The 18,129-nt window shown below is 44.4% G+C and overlaps 1 protein-coding gene across 6 annotated transcripts in view; it reads left to right on the forward strand.

Annotated features, from left to right (window-relative positions):
• Positions 1–10,255, forward strand: part of armc3 (armadillo repeat containing 3) — a 258,598-nt gene extending 248,343 nt beyond the window's left edge. For all 6 annotated transcript variants that reach the window (XM_068013721.1, XM_068013745.1, XM_068013732.1 and 3 more), the window contains 2 exons: positions 8,115–8,277; positions 8,411–10,255. In XM_068013721.1, the coding sequence (XP_067869822.1) occupies positions 8,115–8,277; positions 8,411–8,695 (448 nt within the window). In that variant the 3' untranslated portion in view covers positions 8,696–10,255. The remainder of the gene's footprint in view (positions 1–8,114; positions 8,278–8,410) is intronic.
• The last annotated feature ends 7,874 nt before the right edge of the window (positions 10,256–18,129 follow it).

The raw sequence follows: 18,129 nt of genomic DNA on the forward strand, positions 1-18,129 counted from the left end.
ATGACAAGCAGAAGGAGTTGGTGGAAAGTCCCACGCCCTAACATCACTCATCTCTCTCGCAGGTCACATAGCAGATGATTCAACAGCAAGGGCATAGCAGCTGTTTGAGATCTCAGAGGAGGAGCAACCATCTGAGGTGATATTCTCACATCAGTCGAGCGCACCCTCCACCAGCACGGATAGTAACATGACAGTGGATATTAGCACACAGTGAGAAGGGATGGTACCTGCTGGTGAGCGCAGCACAGAAGTGCGCGAGCAACTAATGGAGGCAGTGGCAGTTGCTGGCACTCCCTATTGGAGGACTGAAGAAGGACCCAGCGGAGCTCAGCTTCACATAGCTAGCGAGCCTTGGGAATCAGCATCAAAGTGGCAAATGCTGGAACTGCAGTGTGATATGTGTAGAAATCTGTCGGAGTTCCCAGAGGCTGCACACACCCAGGCATGAATTATGGAGGAGTCCATCCGTGCTATAAGTTGCGCCATGTCTCTGGCTTATGAGAACATGGCCTCCTCCATCAAGATAGTGGCGACCCTCATGGAAAAACACATGCAGCAAACCGCACAGTGGATGCAGGAGATCCACGCTTACCTGCATACCATCGCCTTATCCATGAGCTCTATGGAGCAATGGGTGGGCAAGATGGGGCTGAGAAGCATGGACTGGCCGCTCACCAGGGGCTCACGCACTCCAGGAGTGTAGGGAAGCACAGGTGGGCCTTAAAAAGGTGGAGGAGCAACTACCTGAAGCTCCTGGGACCTCTTCTCAGAGCATTTCTGGTATCGATGGTGGCTCCACGGCCCCTTTGATGGTGACACCAATGCTTCATGCAACCATGATGACCGAAGTGGCTCCAGCACATATGCAGGTAGCAGCCTCCCGGGTGCTGGGACCCTCAAGGCCTCAGTCACTCAGAGGTTGAATACCGCAGTCATCTAAAGCACTAGAGCAGAAAGGCAACCAACCTGCCTCCGTCTCAGCTGCAGTGTTGGGACAGCATAACATAGGAACACCCGCAGCATTCGTGTAAAACCACTGAGTTGCACTTGGATATCACTGGGTGATAAGTTTATTGTATAAGGGAAACGATTTGGATCAATGTGTTCTAATAAAGGTGACATTTTTCTTCAGCTGAGGTCTCCAGTGCTCATTTCTGCACCATTGAGCCTTTACCAGTTGGTGATCTCTTGAAAAGGAGGTAAGAAGAAGGTCTGCACTGCATGAAGGTAATGCTAAGTGTATGCCTTGGTATTCTGTCATGACGGACCAACTGAAATGATAAAGGCATCAAAGGAAAGGCCAATAAGAATGTGTCAGGGAGATAACTGAAGTATTTACATAGGCGTTTAAGGTAGGCTAAGCAGAAACGTGCTTGTATGAGTGGCACACATGTTACTGGCTGTTGGCATCGTCGCCTCAGATGCATTGCCATTGTCCGCCTGGTCTAGAGCCCCCTCCAGATCTTCCTCCTCTTTGGAGGAGGGTGCACACTCAAGTAGATCCTCATTTTCCAAGGCTGTCCCCGCTGGAACGCTTGGTTGTGCAGAGCACAGCATACCGCCACAATATATGAGACCCTTGATGGTGCATACTGCAGGGCTCCACCAGGTCCATCCAGACTCCAGAACTTCATTTTCAGAAGGCCCATAGCATGCTCAACAGTTGCCCTTGTAATCGCATGGCACTGGTTGTAGGTGTCCTCTGCCTCTGTGTTGGGGTGCCACACAGTGTAAGGAGCCATGTCATAAGAGCGTGGCCCTTGTCACTCAGTGTCCATCACAGAGTTGTTTGGGTGGCCTGAAAAGCTGAGGTATCTGGGACTGTCTCAGGAACTTGCTGCCGGGGGAGGTGGTGGAAGCAGGTACGATAATGACGTTTAAGAGGCATCTTGACAAATACATGAATAGGATGGGAATAGAGGGATACGGTCCCCGGAAGTGCAGAAGGTTTTAGTTTAGGCAGGCATCAAGATCGGCGCAGGCTTGGAGGGCCGAATGGCCTGTTCCTGTGCTGTACTGTTCTTTGTTTTTTTTGCTTTGTTTTTTTGATGTAAGAGTTGTGACAGCTTCCCAGGAACCTTGTACACACCTGCAGGATTCTTTTGCAGCGGTCGTATATGAGCTGTACATTCAGTGAGTGGAATACATACCTGTTGACAAAGGCTGCCGGCTGCTCTGCAGGAGCTTTGAGGGCCACATGCGGCAGTCAATTACCCCTTACTCCTGGGAGAATCCAGCAATGGCCCCGAAACCAACCACCCTCTCGGCCAATCTGTGCAAAAGCTTACGTATTGACCTATCCTCTGGTATAAGGCATCCATGACCAGCTTGATGCAGTGATGGGCCGCTGACTGAGGGATCCCACAGATGCCTCCAGAGGATCCCTGGAATGATGCTGAGGAATAAAAGTTGAGAGCCACAGTGACTCTCACCACTACAAGCAACGAATGGCCACCACTGGCCTCACATCCTCCTCCAGCATTGCGCAGAGCTCTAACACCACCTGCCTGGACAGCCACAGTCTACATAGACAGTGATGGTCTTACATCTCCATATAGCTGAGTCTTTGCCGGTAACCCCTCTCGGCAGGGTAATGCCTTCTGCAACCATGCATCTCCAATTATGGCTGTCTGCTCCCTCCACTTTCATGTTCCCTATCACCCACATGAGCCTGTTGCTCCTCTGGCTGTTGCAGCCCCACTCCCTGCGCTTGCACCTGTCTGTCTCTCAATCTCCTCCTCACTGGAGGAGTCAAAATCTGAATGCATAAGACCCATTGCTAATTCCTGCACTCAGGTCTGAAAGCTTCTCAATCCCCTAACTTGCATGCATGAGTTGTACCTTGGAGAGACCCTTCCCATATACCGCCTCCAATGAGTTCACTCACTTGGTAATGCCTCCAGCTTCTCCTTCCTGTTCTTTATTGCCTCTTCCCTTGCTGTTTTGAAACATTGCTGCTCTTAATAGCTTCCAGTTCCAGTCACCACTCACCTGTCACTGAGTTCTCACCTCCTTATAGCTAGGGAGCCACTGAAGCTCCATGGATCCCATGTGCCCCCGGTAAAATTTAAAAAGCAGCTTGAAATTGCAGTCAGTTGGCTTCTTAACAGGCCTAATTACCAGCCCACCACCAACATGTATGCACCCGACCCCACTGCCCAATCACCTCCTGAACAATTGGCCGACAGCGGGAGCACGTTGGGGGTTCCATTCCAATGCGTTCTCCCACCATTTTAGCGGACTCCACCCCACCCCCAATCCCATCGCCCCAGGGCCAGTAAAATATGAATTAGGAGCAGGAGTAGGCCACTCGACCCCTTGAGCCTGCCCCACCATTCAATAAAATCATGGCTGATATGTTTGTCTCACGAATTCCACACTCCCATCTACCCCTGATAACCGTTGATTCCCTTGCCTGACTAGAATCTATCTACCTCCACCTTAAAAATATTCAGTGACCCCGCCTCCACAACCTTCTGAGGCAGAGTTCCAACGTCGCACAACCCTGAGAGAAAACATTTCTTCTTATCTCTGTCCTAAAAGGGAGATCCCTAATTGAAAAACAGTGCTTCCTAGTTCTAGACTCACCCACAAGAGGAAACAAAGACTTAGATGAGGAGAGCGATGGCATGGTAGCTAAATTTGCAGATGACACAAAGAAAGGTAGGAAAGTATGCTATGAAGAGGACATAAGGAGGATGCAGACCGATATAGATAGGTTGAATGAATGCGCAAAAATCTGGCAGATGGAGTATAATGTGGGAAAATGTGAAGTTGTTCACTTTGGCAGGAAGAATAAAAAAGCAGAGTATTACTTAAATGGAGAACGACTGCAAAATTCCGAGGTGCAGAAGGATCTAGGTGTTCTAGTACATGAGTCACAAAGTAAGTTAGTATGCAGGTATAGCACGTAATAAAGAAGGCTAATGGAATACTATCCTTTCTTACTAGAGGAATTGACAATAAAAGTAAGGATTTTATGCTTCAGTTGTACGGGGCATTGATGAGACCACATCTCAAATACTGTGTGCAGTTTTGGTCTCCTTATTTAAGGAAGGATGTAAATGCGTTGGAGGCAGTTCAGAGGAGGTTTACTAGATTGATACCGGGAATGAGCGGGTTGTTTTATGAGGAAAGACTGGACAGACTGGGCTTGTTTTCACTGTAGTTTAGAAGAGTGAGGGGAGACTTGGTTGAAGTTTAATAGGTTCATGGCTGAACTGATTACTCCACATTTCCACCGACCCCCTATAACCTTCCACCCACTTGCTTATCAAGAATCTATCTCTGCCTTAAAAATATTCAAAGACTCTGCTTCTACTGCCTTTTGAGGAAGAGAATTCCAAAGACTCACGACCCTCTGAGAGAAAAAATTTCTCCTCATCTCTGTCTTAAATGGGTGACCCCTTATTTTTAAACAGTGACCCCTGGTTCTAGATTCTCCCACAAGGGGAAACATCCTTTCCACATCCACCCTGTCAGGACCCCTCATTCTTATATTTTTCCATCAAGTCGCCTCTTACTCTTCTAAATTCCAGCGGATACATGCCTAGCCTGTCCAATCTTTCCTCATAAGACAGCCCACCCATTCCAGGTATTACTCTAGTAAAAGCAAAATATTGTGGATGCTGGAAATCTGAAATAAAAACAAGAAATGTTGGAAATATTCAGCAGGTCTAGCAGCACCTGTGGAGAGAGAAGCAGAGTTAACATTTCAGGTCAGTGACCCTTCTTCAGAACCGGTCACTGACCTGAAACGTTAACTCTGCTTCTCTCTCCACAGATGCTGCCAGACCTGCTGAGTATTTCCAGCATTTCTTGTTTTTAATACTCTAGTAAACCTTCTTTGTACTGCCTCCAACGCATTTACATCCTTCCTTAAATAAGGAGACGAGTACTGTACACAGTACTCCAGATGTGGACTCACCAACGCCCTGTATAGCTGAAGCATAACATCCCTACATGTATGCATATACATAAAAAATTCTTACAGGGCTCGACAGGGTAGGTGCAGGAAGGATGTTTCCCCTGGCTGGGGGATCTAGAACCAGAGGACGCAGTCTCAGAGTCAGAGGTAGGCCATTTAGTACTGAGATGAGGAGGAATTTCTTCACTCAGAGGGTGGTAAATCTTTGGAATTCTCTACCCCAGAGGGCTGTGGAGGCTCAGTCATTGAGTATGTTCAAAATAGAGATCAATATATTTCTAGATATTAAAGTTATCAAAGGGATATGGGGATAGTGTGGGAAAATGGCGTTGAGGTAGAACATCAGCCATGATCTTGGTGAATGGCAGAGCAGGCTCAAGGGATTGGATGGCCTAATCCTGCTAGAGGTCTGTTACCCGACCTGAACCCGACGGGACCCAACGACACGTGTCGGGTTCGGGTCGGGTCGGGCTCATCTTCAGGATCCGACTTTCGGGCTCGGGTCAGGTCGGGCCAGGCACACAGGGTAAGTGCTCTGCTGGTACGTACTGAAATTAAAAACACTTACCTGAGCTGGAAGTCAGAGACGAAACTGAGTCTGCGCAGTGTGCGAGTGACGTCACCACGACGTCATCGCGCATGCGCTGCAGCTTTGTGGAGATTCCGAGTCCGAAGGTAAGTAAAGGAATGGTCGGCTCGGGCTCGGGCTCGGGGCAAAATCGGAGGGACTCGGGCCGGGTCAGACTCGGGTCCGTGGTGGTTCGGGCCGGGTTCTTTTTTCCCAACCTGAGCAGGCCTCTAACTCCTGCTCCTATTTCCTACATTCCTATGTTCCTTCTGCCCAGGAAAGTTACATTCAGGGTATCCCAAGGTTCCGTCCTTGACCTCTCCCTTTTCCTCGTTCATTTTACCCTTGGTCCTATAATCAGACCCCACCACCGAACATCAAGCCACCGTCCAAAGGACTGTCACTGACCTCATCTCCTCTGGAGATCTTCCCTCTACAGCTTCCAACCTCATAGTCCCGCAACCCCGGACAGCCCGCTTCTACCTCCTTCCCAAAATCCACAAACGGGACTGTCCCGGCAGACCCATTGTGTCAGCCTGCTCCTGCCCAACTGAACTCATTTCTTCCTATCTAGACTCTATCTTTTCTCCGCTGGTCCAGTCTCTTCCCACCTACATCCGTGACTCTTCTGACGCCCTACGTCATTTTGACAATTTCCAGTTTCCTGGTCCCAACCGCCTCCTCTTCACTATGGACGTCCAATCGCTCTACACCTCCATCCCCCACCAGGATGGTTTGAGGGCTCTCCGCTTCTTCCTGGAACAGAGGCCCAACCAGTCCCCATCCACCACCACCCTCCTCCGCCTGGCTGAACTTGTTCTCACATTGAACAACTTCTCCTTCAACTCCACGCACTTCCTTCAAGTAAAAGGTGTCGCTATGGGTACCCGCATGGGTCCTAGTTATGCCTGTCTTTTCGTGGGATATGTCGAGCATTCTTTGTTCCAGTCCTACTCAGGCCCCCTCCCCCAACTCTTTTTCCGGTACATTGATGACTGTATCGGTGCCGTTTCCTGCTCCCGCCCCGAACTAGAAAACTTTATCAACTTTGCTTCCAATTTCCACCCTTCTCTCACCTTTACATGGTCCATCTCTGACACTTCCCTTCCCTTCCTCGACTTCTCTGTCTCCATCTCTGGGGATAGGTTGTCTACCAATATCCATTATAAGCCCACTGACTCCCACAGCTACCTCGACTACACTTCTTCACACCCTACCTCCTGTAAGGACTCCATTCCATTCTCCCAGTTTCTCCGTCTCCGACGCATCTGCTCTGATGATGCCACCTTCCATGACGGTGCTTCTGATATGACCTCCTTTTTCCTCAACCGAGGATTTCCCCCCACTGTGGTTGACAGGGCCCTCAACCGTGTCCGACCCATTCCCCGCACCTCTACCCTCACCCCTTCCCCTCCCTCCCAGAACCGTGACAGGGTTCCCCTTGTCCTCACTTTTCATCCCACCAGCCTCCATATCCAAAGGATCATCCTCCGCCATTTTCGCCACCTCCAGCGTGATGCCACTACCAGTCGCATCTTCCCCTCCCTTCCCCTGTCAGCATTCCGAAGGGATCGTTCCCTCCGCGACACCCTGGTCCACTCCTCCATTACCCCCACCACCTCGTCCCCGTCCCAGGGCACCTTCCCTTGCAATCGCAGGAGGTGTAATACCTGCCCATTTACCTCCTCTCTCCTCACTATCCCAGGCCCCAAACACTCCTTTCAGGTGAAGCAGCGATTTACTTGTACTTCTTTCAATGTAGTATACTGTATTCGCTGCTCACAGTGTGGTCTCCTCTACATTGGGGAGACCAAGCGCAGACTGGGTGACCGCTTTGCGGAACATCTCCGCTCAGTCCGCAAGCAGGACCCTGAGCTTCCGGTTGCTTGCCATTTCAACACTCCCCCCTGCTCTCATGCTCACATCTCTGTCCTGGGATTGCTGCAGTGTTCCAGTGAACATCAACGCAAGCTCGAGGAACAGCATCTCATCTACCGATTAGGCACACTACAGCCTGCCGGACTGAACATTGAGTTCAATAATTTCAGAGCATGACAGCCCCCCACTTTACTTTCATTTTTAGTCATTTTTAGTTATTTTTTCCTTTTTTTTGCATTCCTTTTTACATTTTTTACAATCTTTTTTTGCATTTATTTCATTTCATCTTAGTTTGTTCAGTTTGCTTACCCACTGTTTTTTTTCAGGTTGTTTTTCTTCAGGTTTGCACTTGCTGATGTTCAATATTCAGTATATTCACACCTAATCTGTACTAATGCTTTGTCTTTCAACACACCATTAACATATTGTTTGCCTTTGCTCCGTGACCTTTTGGTCAGCTATGTGGCCTGGTCCAATCTGCACCTTCTCCTTTGTTATCTCTTGCCCAACCCCCACCTCACTTGTTTATAATCTGTGACTTTTCTAATATTTGTCAGTTCCGAAGAAGGGTCACTGACCCGAAACGTTAACTCTGCTTCTCTTTCCACAGATGCTGCCAGACCTGCTGAGTGAATCCAGCATTTCTTGTTTTTGTTTCAGATTTCCAGCATCCGCAGTATTTTGCTTTTATCCTATAATCAGAGTTTGATTTATTTTACTTTGTTTCATTTTAAATACTAGCTTTGTTGCTGAAAAGATGGGTGGATCTGTATGCATGGAAAAGCTTCATGAGTTCACTTGGGAACTTCACATTGCTGAACTGAAATTTGAATTAAAATCCAACATCATCCCTATTGGGAAAATTCAGAAAGGAATCTACTATCACAGAGCCCTTCTTTTCAAGGTAGAAATTCTGATGCTTTTTTCTAATAAACAATTTATAAACAATTAAGTTGCTCTTTCATACAGTTTCCATAGTGAAGTAATTTAAAATAAGTATCTCTAATATATGTTTGATAAATCTAATTGTTTTTCAGGCTTTAGCAGATAGAATAGGGATTGGTTGTAGTCTTGTTCGTGGAGAGTACAACCGAGCCTGGAATGAAGTCAAGTTGGTTGACCAACCTTCTCAAGATACTATTGGGCTTTTCATTCCACCAACGACATACATAGTGGATATCATGTACCAAGTCGGCAACTTGATGAAGCCTGACAGTCCAGACGCAGCACACTATGAAAGTTGCATTAGTTGTACGTTTACACCTTGTAAATGTTGCAAACAATTGTCTTGGTACCTAGATCACCTTGAGAGAAATAACTAAGTTGCTAAAGTCTCTGCATTTGACAACTTTAAAAGGCTTAAACAGAATGCAAAATGTTTCTGCAAAATGCCATATTAAAATAGACCATTAACTCACCATTCCAATTTATTTAGTTCAAATATTTATGATCATCTTCTATGTTATTTCTTTATCACTTGGTGTAATTACCTTGTTTCTGAATAGGAAAATGTGACTCTAGCTGATATGCTTATATGCATATATATTTTCATAAAGACAAACAGTGCAATACTTCTTCTGCCTGTTGGTATTCCCACACATTGTGTATGTGTTATTTTACTTTATAAATTGTATACCAAATAATCAAGTAATATTGTAAACATAGAATCATTAATATCCTTTCTCCTATTGCTGAATTGTTTAAAAACATAAGCTAAACAGTTGTAGTTGATATCATCTTTTCCTGCTCTACTGTTCAGAACTGAATTGTCAGCTAACCTCTTAAAGGTACAGGAGTGTTCATCTCTCTATAGCTAAATTCACTACTAGTTTTAGCTAAATATAACATTATAACAAGGAGCAGGAGCCAGCCATACGGATCCTCGAGCCTGCTCCACCATTCAATAAAATCATGGCTGATCTGATCTTGACCCCTACTCAACTTTCCCGCCTGTTCCCCATAACCATTGACTCCCCTATAGTTCAAATATCTGTCTATCTCAGCCTTGAATATATTCAATGACTGACCCTCCACTGCTCTCCAGTGAGTATAGGTTCGACCTTCCTTCATCCCAGGAATTAATCTATTGAACCTCCTCTGAACTGCCTTCAATACAAGTACATCCCTCCTTACTGTAAGGAGTACTCTAGGTGTGGTCTCTCCAATGCCCTATACAGTTGTAGCAAGACTTCCCTACTTTTATGGTCTATCCCACATGCAATAAAGGCCAACATTCCATTTGCCTTCCTAATTACTTGTTGTACCTGTATGCTAATTTTTTTGCATTGCAAGAGATTACCCAAATCCCTCTGTACTGCAGCATTCTGTAGTCTCCCTCCATTTAAATAATATTTTGCTTTTCTATTCTTCCTACCAAAGTGGATAATCTCACATTTTCCAACAATATACTCCATCTACCAATTTTTTGCCCTTTGACTTAACCTATCTATATCCTTTGCAGACTCTTTGCATCCTCCTCACAACTTGCTTTCCTACCTATCTTTGTATCGTCAGCATATTTGGCTACAATACGCTCAGTCCCTTCACCCAAGTTATTAATATAGATCATAAATAGTTGAGGCCCCAGCACTGATCCCTCTGGCACCAACTAGTTACAGTTGGCCAACTTGAAAATGACCCATTTTTCTGGACTATCTCTTTTCTGTTAGTTAGCCAATCCTCTATCCATGCTAATCAATATATTACCCCCAACACCACGAGCTCTTATCTTATGCAGTATTCTTTTATGTGGTACCTTATTGAATGCCTTTTGGAAATCCAAATACAATATATCTACTGGTTCCCCTTTATCCACCCTGCTTGTGACATCCTTAAAAAACTCTAATAAATATGGCAAACACAATTTCCCTTTCATAAAACTATGTTGGCTCTGCTTGATTGTGTTATCATTTTCCTGCTATTAATTCTTTAATAACGGATTCCAGTATTTTCCCAACTGATAAGTTAACTGGCTTTTGCTTTAGTTTATTGTTTTCTATCTCCCACCTTTCTTGAATAGGGGTGTTACATTTGTGGTTTTCCAATCCACTAGGACATTTCCAGAATCTAGGGAATTTTGGAAGATTAAGTCCCTAGGGTGCAGGCCATCACATCCAGGGGACGTGTCAGCCTTTAGTCCCATTCCTTTGCCTTCTACTTTTTTTCCCTCCCTTTTGCCCCCCTGATTTTCTCATATTATTGGGATGGTTTTAGTGTCTTCTACCATGAAGACAGATACAAAATATTTGTTCAAAGTCTCTGCCATTTCTTTGTTTGCTATTATTAATCCCTCATTCTCATCTTCTAAAGTAGCACAGTTTACTTTGACTACTCTCTTTTTTTATATACTTGTAGAAGTTCTTACTATCTGTTTTTATATTTCTTGCTAGTTTACTTTTATAATCTATATTCTCCCTCTTAAATTTTTTTTAGTCATCTTTTGCTGGTTTCTAAAATTTTCCCAATCTTCTGGCCTAGCAATAATCTTTGCAACATTGCATTCCTATTCTTTCAATTTGATACCATCCTTAACTTTCTCCGTTAGTCAAAGATGGTTCATCCTTCTTGTAGAGTCTTTCTTTCTCAATGGAATATATCTTTGTTGAGAATTATGAAAAATCTCTTTAAATGTCTGCCACTGCTTATCTGTCATTTTACCTTTTAATCTATTTTACCAATCCACTTTATCCAACTTTGTCTTCATGCCTTTGTAATTGCCTTTATTTAAGTTTAGGACACTAGTTTCAGACCAAAGTTTCTCACCCTCAAACTGAATGTGAACTTCATATCATGTTATGATCATTCTTCCCTAGAGGATCCTTTACTATGAGATCATTAATTAATCCTGCCTCATTACACATTACCAGATCTAAAATAGCCTGTTCCTTGGTTGGTTCCACAATGTATTGTTCTAAGAAACTGCCCTGAATACACTCTGTGAGCTTGTCCTCAAGGCAACCTTTGCTAATATTATTTGTCCAATCTATATGAAGATTAAAGTTGCCCATGATTATTGCAGTACCGTTCTTACAAGCATTGCATTATGGATATTTTGAGTCACCATCCTACTGCTAAACTGTTCAGAAAGCTATTTCTACATACACAAAATCCACCAATTTAGCAATTTGTTAGGAGATGGATCCTCTTTATTGTGGACTCAACCAATCATCCACTGAGTACAGATATTTTGTGTATGTGGAATTTAGATTTAATGATGCAAAGTCTAAACAGTATTCCTGCTGCAGCACAGAAAAGACAGTCACTAGGAATTCCCTTAATCTTGGTTCTGGATTCAAGTCCCGATCTAGGACTTGAGCACAAAAACCAAGGTTGACACTCCAGTGCAGTAGTGGGGGAACACTGCACTGTCAGAAACGCTGTCTTTCGGATGAGAAGTTAAAGATCTCATGGTGCTCTTTAAAGTGGTCAATATTTATCCTTCAATCAACATCACAAAAACAGATGATCAGTTCCTTGTTACATTGCTATTTGTGAGAGATTGCTATGCGCACATTGGCTGTCATGTTTCTTACATTACAACAGTGACATCTCCTATTGACGTACAACAGCATTACCATTGCCAAATCCCCCACAATCAACATCCCGGGAGTTACCATTGACCATAAACTTAACTGGACCAACCATATAAATACTGTGGCCGTAAGAGCAGGTCAGAGACTGGGAATTTTGCAGCAAGTAACTCACCTCCTGACTTTCCAAAGCCTCTCCAACATCTACAACGCACAAGTTGGAAGTATAATGGAATACTCTCCACTTGCCTGGATGAGTGCAGCTCCAAAAACAATCAAGAATCTCAACACCATCCAGGACAAAGCAGCTCATTTGATCCGCACCCCCTCACCACCTTACACTCACTCCCTCCACCACCAGTGCACAGTGTACCATCTACAAGATGCACTGCAGCAACAGGAACACCATCATATGCAAGTTCCCCTCCAAGCCATACACCATCCTGACGTGGAAATATATCGCCATTCCTTCACTGTCGCTGGATCAAAATCCTGGAACTCCCTCCCTAACAGCACTGTGGGAGTACCCACACCAGATAGACTGCAGTGGTTCAAGAAGGCAGCTCACCACCACCTTCTCAAGGGCAATTAGGGATAGACAATAAATGCTGTCCTTGCCAGCGATGCTCACCCCATGAACGACTATTTTAACTATACTTCAAGAGTACTTCATTAGCTGTGAAGTACTTTGAGATGTCCGGTGGTTGTGAAAGGTGCTCTATAAATTCAAGTCTTTCTTTTTCTTTCTTTAATCAGCCATAGTAACCTTTGTGGAAGCTCCATTTACGTGGTGCATCCAGGGCTTCTGCTGATGTTCTGCTGAAGTTATGGTGGATAGTTGGGAGAATCTTTGAGAAAAATCAAAGCAATTTTTTATAAAATTGTTATACAAAGCAAATAATAGTATGCACCCTCCAACCTTTATTTCAGTACAAATACTTATAAAAGTAACCCAGTGGCAATACAATAACTACTTACATCTAGGTAGCACTTATACAGACTATTTTTGAATTTTTCAGTGCAAATCATCTAAGTCCAATAGTGCTGCTGCATTATTGAAAATAAACATATTTGCAGAACATAATTGTATAAACTCAAATTTATGAATGTATAATTTTATATATTGGAAATGACAGTGGGGCATGAAATATGGGGTTTGGTTTACTGGAGAATTTCTATTGAATGGCAGCACGTGAATATGTCTGGCACATATATCACTGGCACGTGTATTAATGAAAGCTGGCTTAAGGGTGAGAGCCAAGCTGACAGTTTGGGATTGCACTAGGGAGCGGTGGGTATGTCCAATGCCGGAAACAGGCTACATACAAGTTGGAGTGTGGGACCTGTTGAACAGAAACAAATTTGGACTGGTCTGGGAAGGATGGATTGCAAATGTATGTAGGGAGGAGAAGGATGGTGGGTGGAATTGGAGAAGACATAACCAATTGGATAGCTATAAGGAATGTAGGAGATATAATGCACATGGATTTTCAGAACATATCTTATAATGTACTTCACAAAAAAATGATTAGAAACAATTCAGGTGTTTAGTATAAGAGAAAATACTGACGTCGGGGGTCATGGCGGGGGGCCGGAAAATGCCTCCGGGAGAGGGCTGCCATGCACCTTGATGGTGGGAGGGCCCGGCCCAATATTGCTGGTGGTGGCAAGGCCTCATGGCGGCTCCCCCGCCGCTCGGCGATGGGACCTCCATTTAAATATTCAAATAAATTAAAATCAATGAAATAATTGTACCTACGTTCCCGCCGTTTGTCCCAATGTGATCTTTGTGCCAATGGCCAGTACTCCTGCGCCGTCAGATCTCCGTCCAGGGAAACGAGGCGGAACACTGGTTGGGAGGGGGGAGGAGGTACATTTTTCAGTGCAGTGGGGGAAGGGGTCAAAGAAACAACATTGGTGTAGGGTATGGTGGGAAGGGTTTTAGGTTAAAGTTTATGCAGTTTGTGGGGGGGAAGGTCAGGTTATCAAGGTAAGTATTTTGAGGGGGAGAGGGAAAATAATTAATTTTATGGTTATTGGGGAGGTGGAAGAGGGGCAAAATTAATGTATTTAATTTTTTATAAAGTTTTTCTTCAAATATTTAAATTGAACAGTAGGGCTCAGAGCCCTTTAAAAATGGCGTCAGCGCCTGCGCACAGGCAGCTGATACCATTGCCAGGGATGGACAGTCCACCCCTCTATGTCATCAAGTGGGGCGGTCTGCCCTGACTATTTAAATGAGCCGCCACGCATAGGATCACAGCAGCTCATGACGTGCAGCCCGCACAGACGGGCTGCCATTGTTTTCGCCCACCACCGATTTCGGCAGTGGGAGTATAAATTTCAGCCCAAAGAGTTAGGGTTGTTTCTCGGATCAGGGAAAGATTGGAAATTCTATACCTCAAGAATCAATGCTCGATCAATGCTTGGTAAATATAGTTGGTTTAGACTTAGGCATAGAAAGCACAGTTTCAAGATTTACTGAAGACACACGTGGGGATTTGGGAAACAAATGAAGTAGAGAAGGTTAAAGGAATGGGCAGACAGACAACAGATGCACTAATACTTGGGATGGAAATACTCAGCAGCTCAGGTCGCATCTTCTGCTAGCGCCATAAACCTTTGTTGACTGTTGCAAAACTCTCAGGGATAAATCTTTCTATCCCAGAAAAGTCTTAGCAATTGACAAAGCCGTTCTGCTTCTCAATAAATACAGTAAAAGTCACCATGAAATCTTGTTTGCTTAAACTTTAACAAATCCCAGCGTACCCATCTCAATGTGTGGATTTGAAATCCTGCCAAGAGCCTTCAATTTGTTATGATTCCATTAGGGATCATTAACTTTTCAAAAGAGAAGAGTTGAAGACAGAGTTAAAAGCAGGGGGATAAAAAAGTGGAAATAGTGGAGACTTTAGCACAGCATTTGGAATTTGAAGAGGAAAAGGTTGATCCAGATAAAACAAAGATTGAGTTAACTAGGATTCAGTTGCAAATGAAGCAACTTGAATTGGAAAAAGATAGAGAAAAGCAAAATCTTGAATTAGAGGTTCAAGGAGAAAGGGAAGTCGAATTCCCTGTTATTACTGAAAGAATTATGCCATCAGATTAAACAAAAACTTTACTGTACAAAAGTTAAACAAAGCAGAACACTACCAACTGAACATTACAATTTGGAAACACATATTTTAAATTTAAAATCTTAACAGAACATGAAGATGAATACTTTAAACTCTAAATCTTAACAGAACACCCTCGTTTGACTGTTACTTCGCCCCCCCAAGAATTTTCCCTATTCATTACAGGATCTTGGTGGTTTGTTCACTTCTCCTGGGACCAGACCAAAGTGTACCACAGCTCCCCGTAATTCACTTTGATAGAACCATAGAAATATTATGGCACAGAAGGAGGCCATTCAGCCCATCTTGTCTGCGCTGGCTGAAAAAACTAGTCACCCAATCTAATCCTACCTTCCAGCACCTGGTCCATAGCCATACAGGTTACAGCACTTCAGGTGCATGTCCAGGTACCTTTTAAATGAGTTGATGTCCTTAATTTCTCAGCTGTCTTGTGAGGTTTGAGATTTTCTGGGAATTCTCCCTATAACTTTGGCTAGGCAAATCCTCCAGTTCACCTTCAACACCTCACAAATCTGATTTCCCAGCTTGAGCATGGGCCATTCGCTAAACAGAAACAACCCTGGTTCCTGATGGCCTTTCTGCTCCTGAGTTCAGCTGACTTCAAAAAGCCAACTGCTTATCTGAAGCTAACAGCTTTCCAAAAGCCAACTGACTGACTGACAGATCCAAAAACCAACAGGCACCCCCTGCATCATCTATCTCTACAGCAAATGAATAAATTTGGAATTTAAAAGCTAGTTGAATGGTGACTATGAAATCATTGTCGATTGTTGTAAAAACCCATCTGGTTCACTAATGTCCTTTAGGGAAGGAAATCTGCTGTCCTTACCTGGTCTGGCCTACATGTGACTTCAGACCCACAGCAATGTGGTTGACTCTTAAATGCCCTCTGAAATGGCCTAGCAAGCCATTCAATTCAAGGGCAATTAGGGATGGGCAATAAATGCTGGCCTAGTCGGTGACGCCCATATTCCACAAACTAATATAAAAAAGTGGTACATGTGGGATGTCCCAGATAGCAATTTAAGCTAATTACCTTCAACTCCAAATGTTCTCTTTGTTCTGGGAAATCATATGGATAATTTAAATCCCTGATGATGGCAGCTGCAGGCACACCATTTTCATCAAAAAGTTCAGAGAGGCTCCCATTGTTTCGGGTCTCCACACTTCCCAATATGACCTTACTAAATAAACATGGGCTACCCTTTGATTTGTAACCACCCGAGGTTTGTTTGCCAGCTTCTCAAACCAGGAGTTTTCATTTGTCTTGTCACTGGACTAGTAATCCAGAGACCCAGACTACTGCTCTGGGGACATGGGTTTGTATCCCACCATGGCAGATGGTGAAATCTGAATTCAATTAATCTGGGAATTAAAAAGCTAGTCTAATGATGACCATGAAATAATTGTCGATTTTTGTAAAAACCCATCTGGTCCTTCAGGGAAGGAAATCTGTCCTTACCTGGTCTGGCCTACATGTGACTCCAGACCCACAACACTCACACTCACCCTCATTGAAAAAATGCCCTCTGAAATGGCCTAGCAAGCCACTCAGTTCAAGGGCAATTAGGGATGGGCAATAAATGCTGGCCTAGCCAGTGACGCCCACATCCCACAAAAAAAATGAATGAAAAAAATTCACTTCCCAAATTAAAAGTTACCTCTAGAAAATTAATATAAGCCATGAACCAGCTGTTTGTAACAACCACAAAAAGCAAGGGACCTAGAACTGAGCCCTGCGGAACCCCTCTGGAAACAGCCTTCCAGTCACAAAAACACTCACTAACCATTGCCCTTTGCTTCCTGCCTCTGAGCCGATTTTGAATCCAACTTGGCATTTTGCCTTGGACTTGCCATGGGCTTTGACTTTCATGACCAGTCTGCCATTTGGGACCTTATCAAAAACCTTGTAAAAATCCATACAGACTGCATCAAATGCACTACCTTCATCGACCCTCCTCAAAAAACTCAATCATATTAGTCAGACATGACTTTCCCTTAACAAATCCATGCGGACTGTCTTTGAGTAATTCGTATCTCTCTAAATGAAGACTTATCCTGTCCTTCAAAATTTTTTCCAATGATTTTCTCACCACTGAGGTTAGGTTGAATGGGTACTAAATGCTGGCTTTGCCAGCAATACCCACAATATGCACATCCCGTGAACGAATATTAAAAAAAGGAAGGATTTCTATTTAAAGAAACCTCAGCAGGGGTCAGAATGGCAGCATTCTAGATTTGTTCCTGAGGCTTCAGAAAGCACATGAATGGAAGCGCAACGTGGGAAGGCTATATCCCACCCCCGCACCCTTCCCCCACTGGTTCTCTGACTCTTCCCTGAAGGTCCTGCTGCAGGTTGTGAGGGCTCACAGAGAAGTATTGCTCTCCGCAGAGAGGAGGTAGAGGCCAGCCTCTCAGAACAAACAGATGTGGCTAGAAGTGGCGGATACAGTCAGCAACAGGAGTATGGTCTGTTGAATATGGATGCAGTGCTGCAAGAGGTTCAGTGACCTGATTGGGAAGGGTGAGTGGCATCCCACTTTCAGATGCCAAGCCCCACGCTGTGACTTCCGCAGCCAAGTTAAAAAGTAGGACCTCAGAGGTAGTAATCTCAGGATTGCTACCAGTGCCACGTGCTAGTCAGAGTAAAAATGAAAGAATAGTCAGGATGAATGCGTGGCTTGAGAGATGGTGCAGGAGGGAGGGGTTCAAATTTTTGGGACATTGGGACCGGTTCTCGGGGAGGTGGGACTATTACAAATTGGACGGTCTACACCTGGGCCGGACTGGAACCAATGTCCTTGGGGGTGCTTTTGCTAACGCTGTTGGGGAGGGTTTAAACTAATGTGGCAGGGGGATGGGAACCAAATGAGGAGGTCAATGGACAGTAAGGAGGTAGTAACTAAAGCCTGTAAGGAACTAGATAATGAAGTCAGTGTGACTAAGGGGAAGAGTAGGCAGGGAGCAGATGATGAACGCAAAGGGACTGGTGGTCTGAGGTGCATTTGTTTTAATGCAAGAAGTGTAGTAGGTAAGGCAGATGAACTTAGGGCTTGGATTAGTACCTGGGATTATGATGTTATTGCTATT

The sequence above is a fragment of the Heterodontus francisci genome, chromosome 2, assembly GCF_036365525.1.
Source record: "Heterodontus francisci isolate sHetFra1 chromosome 2, sHetFra1.hap1, whole genome shotgun sequence".
NCBI lineage: Eukaryota > Metazoa > Chordata > Chondrichthyes > Heterodontiformes > Heterodontidae > Heterodontus > Heterodontus francisci.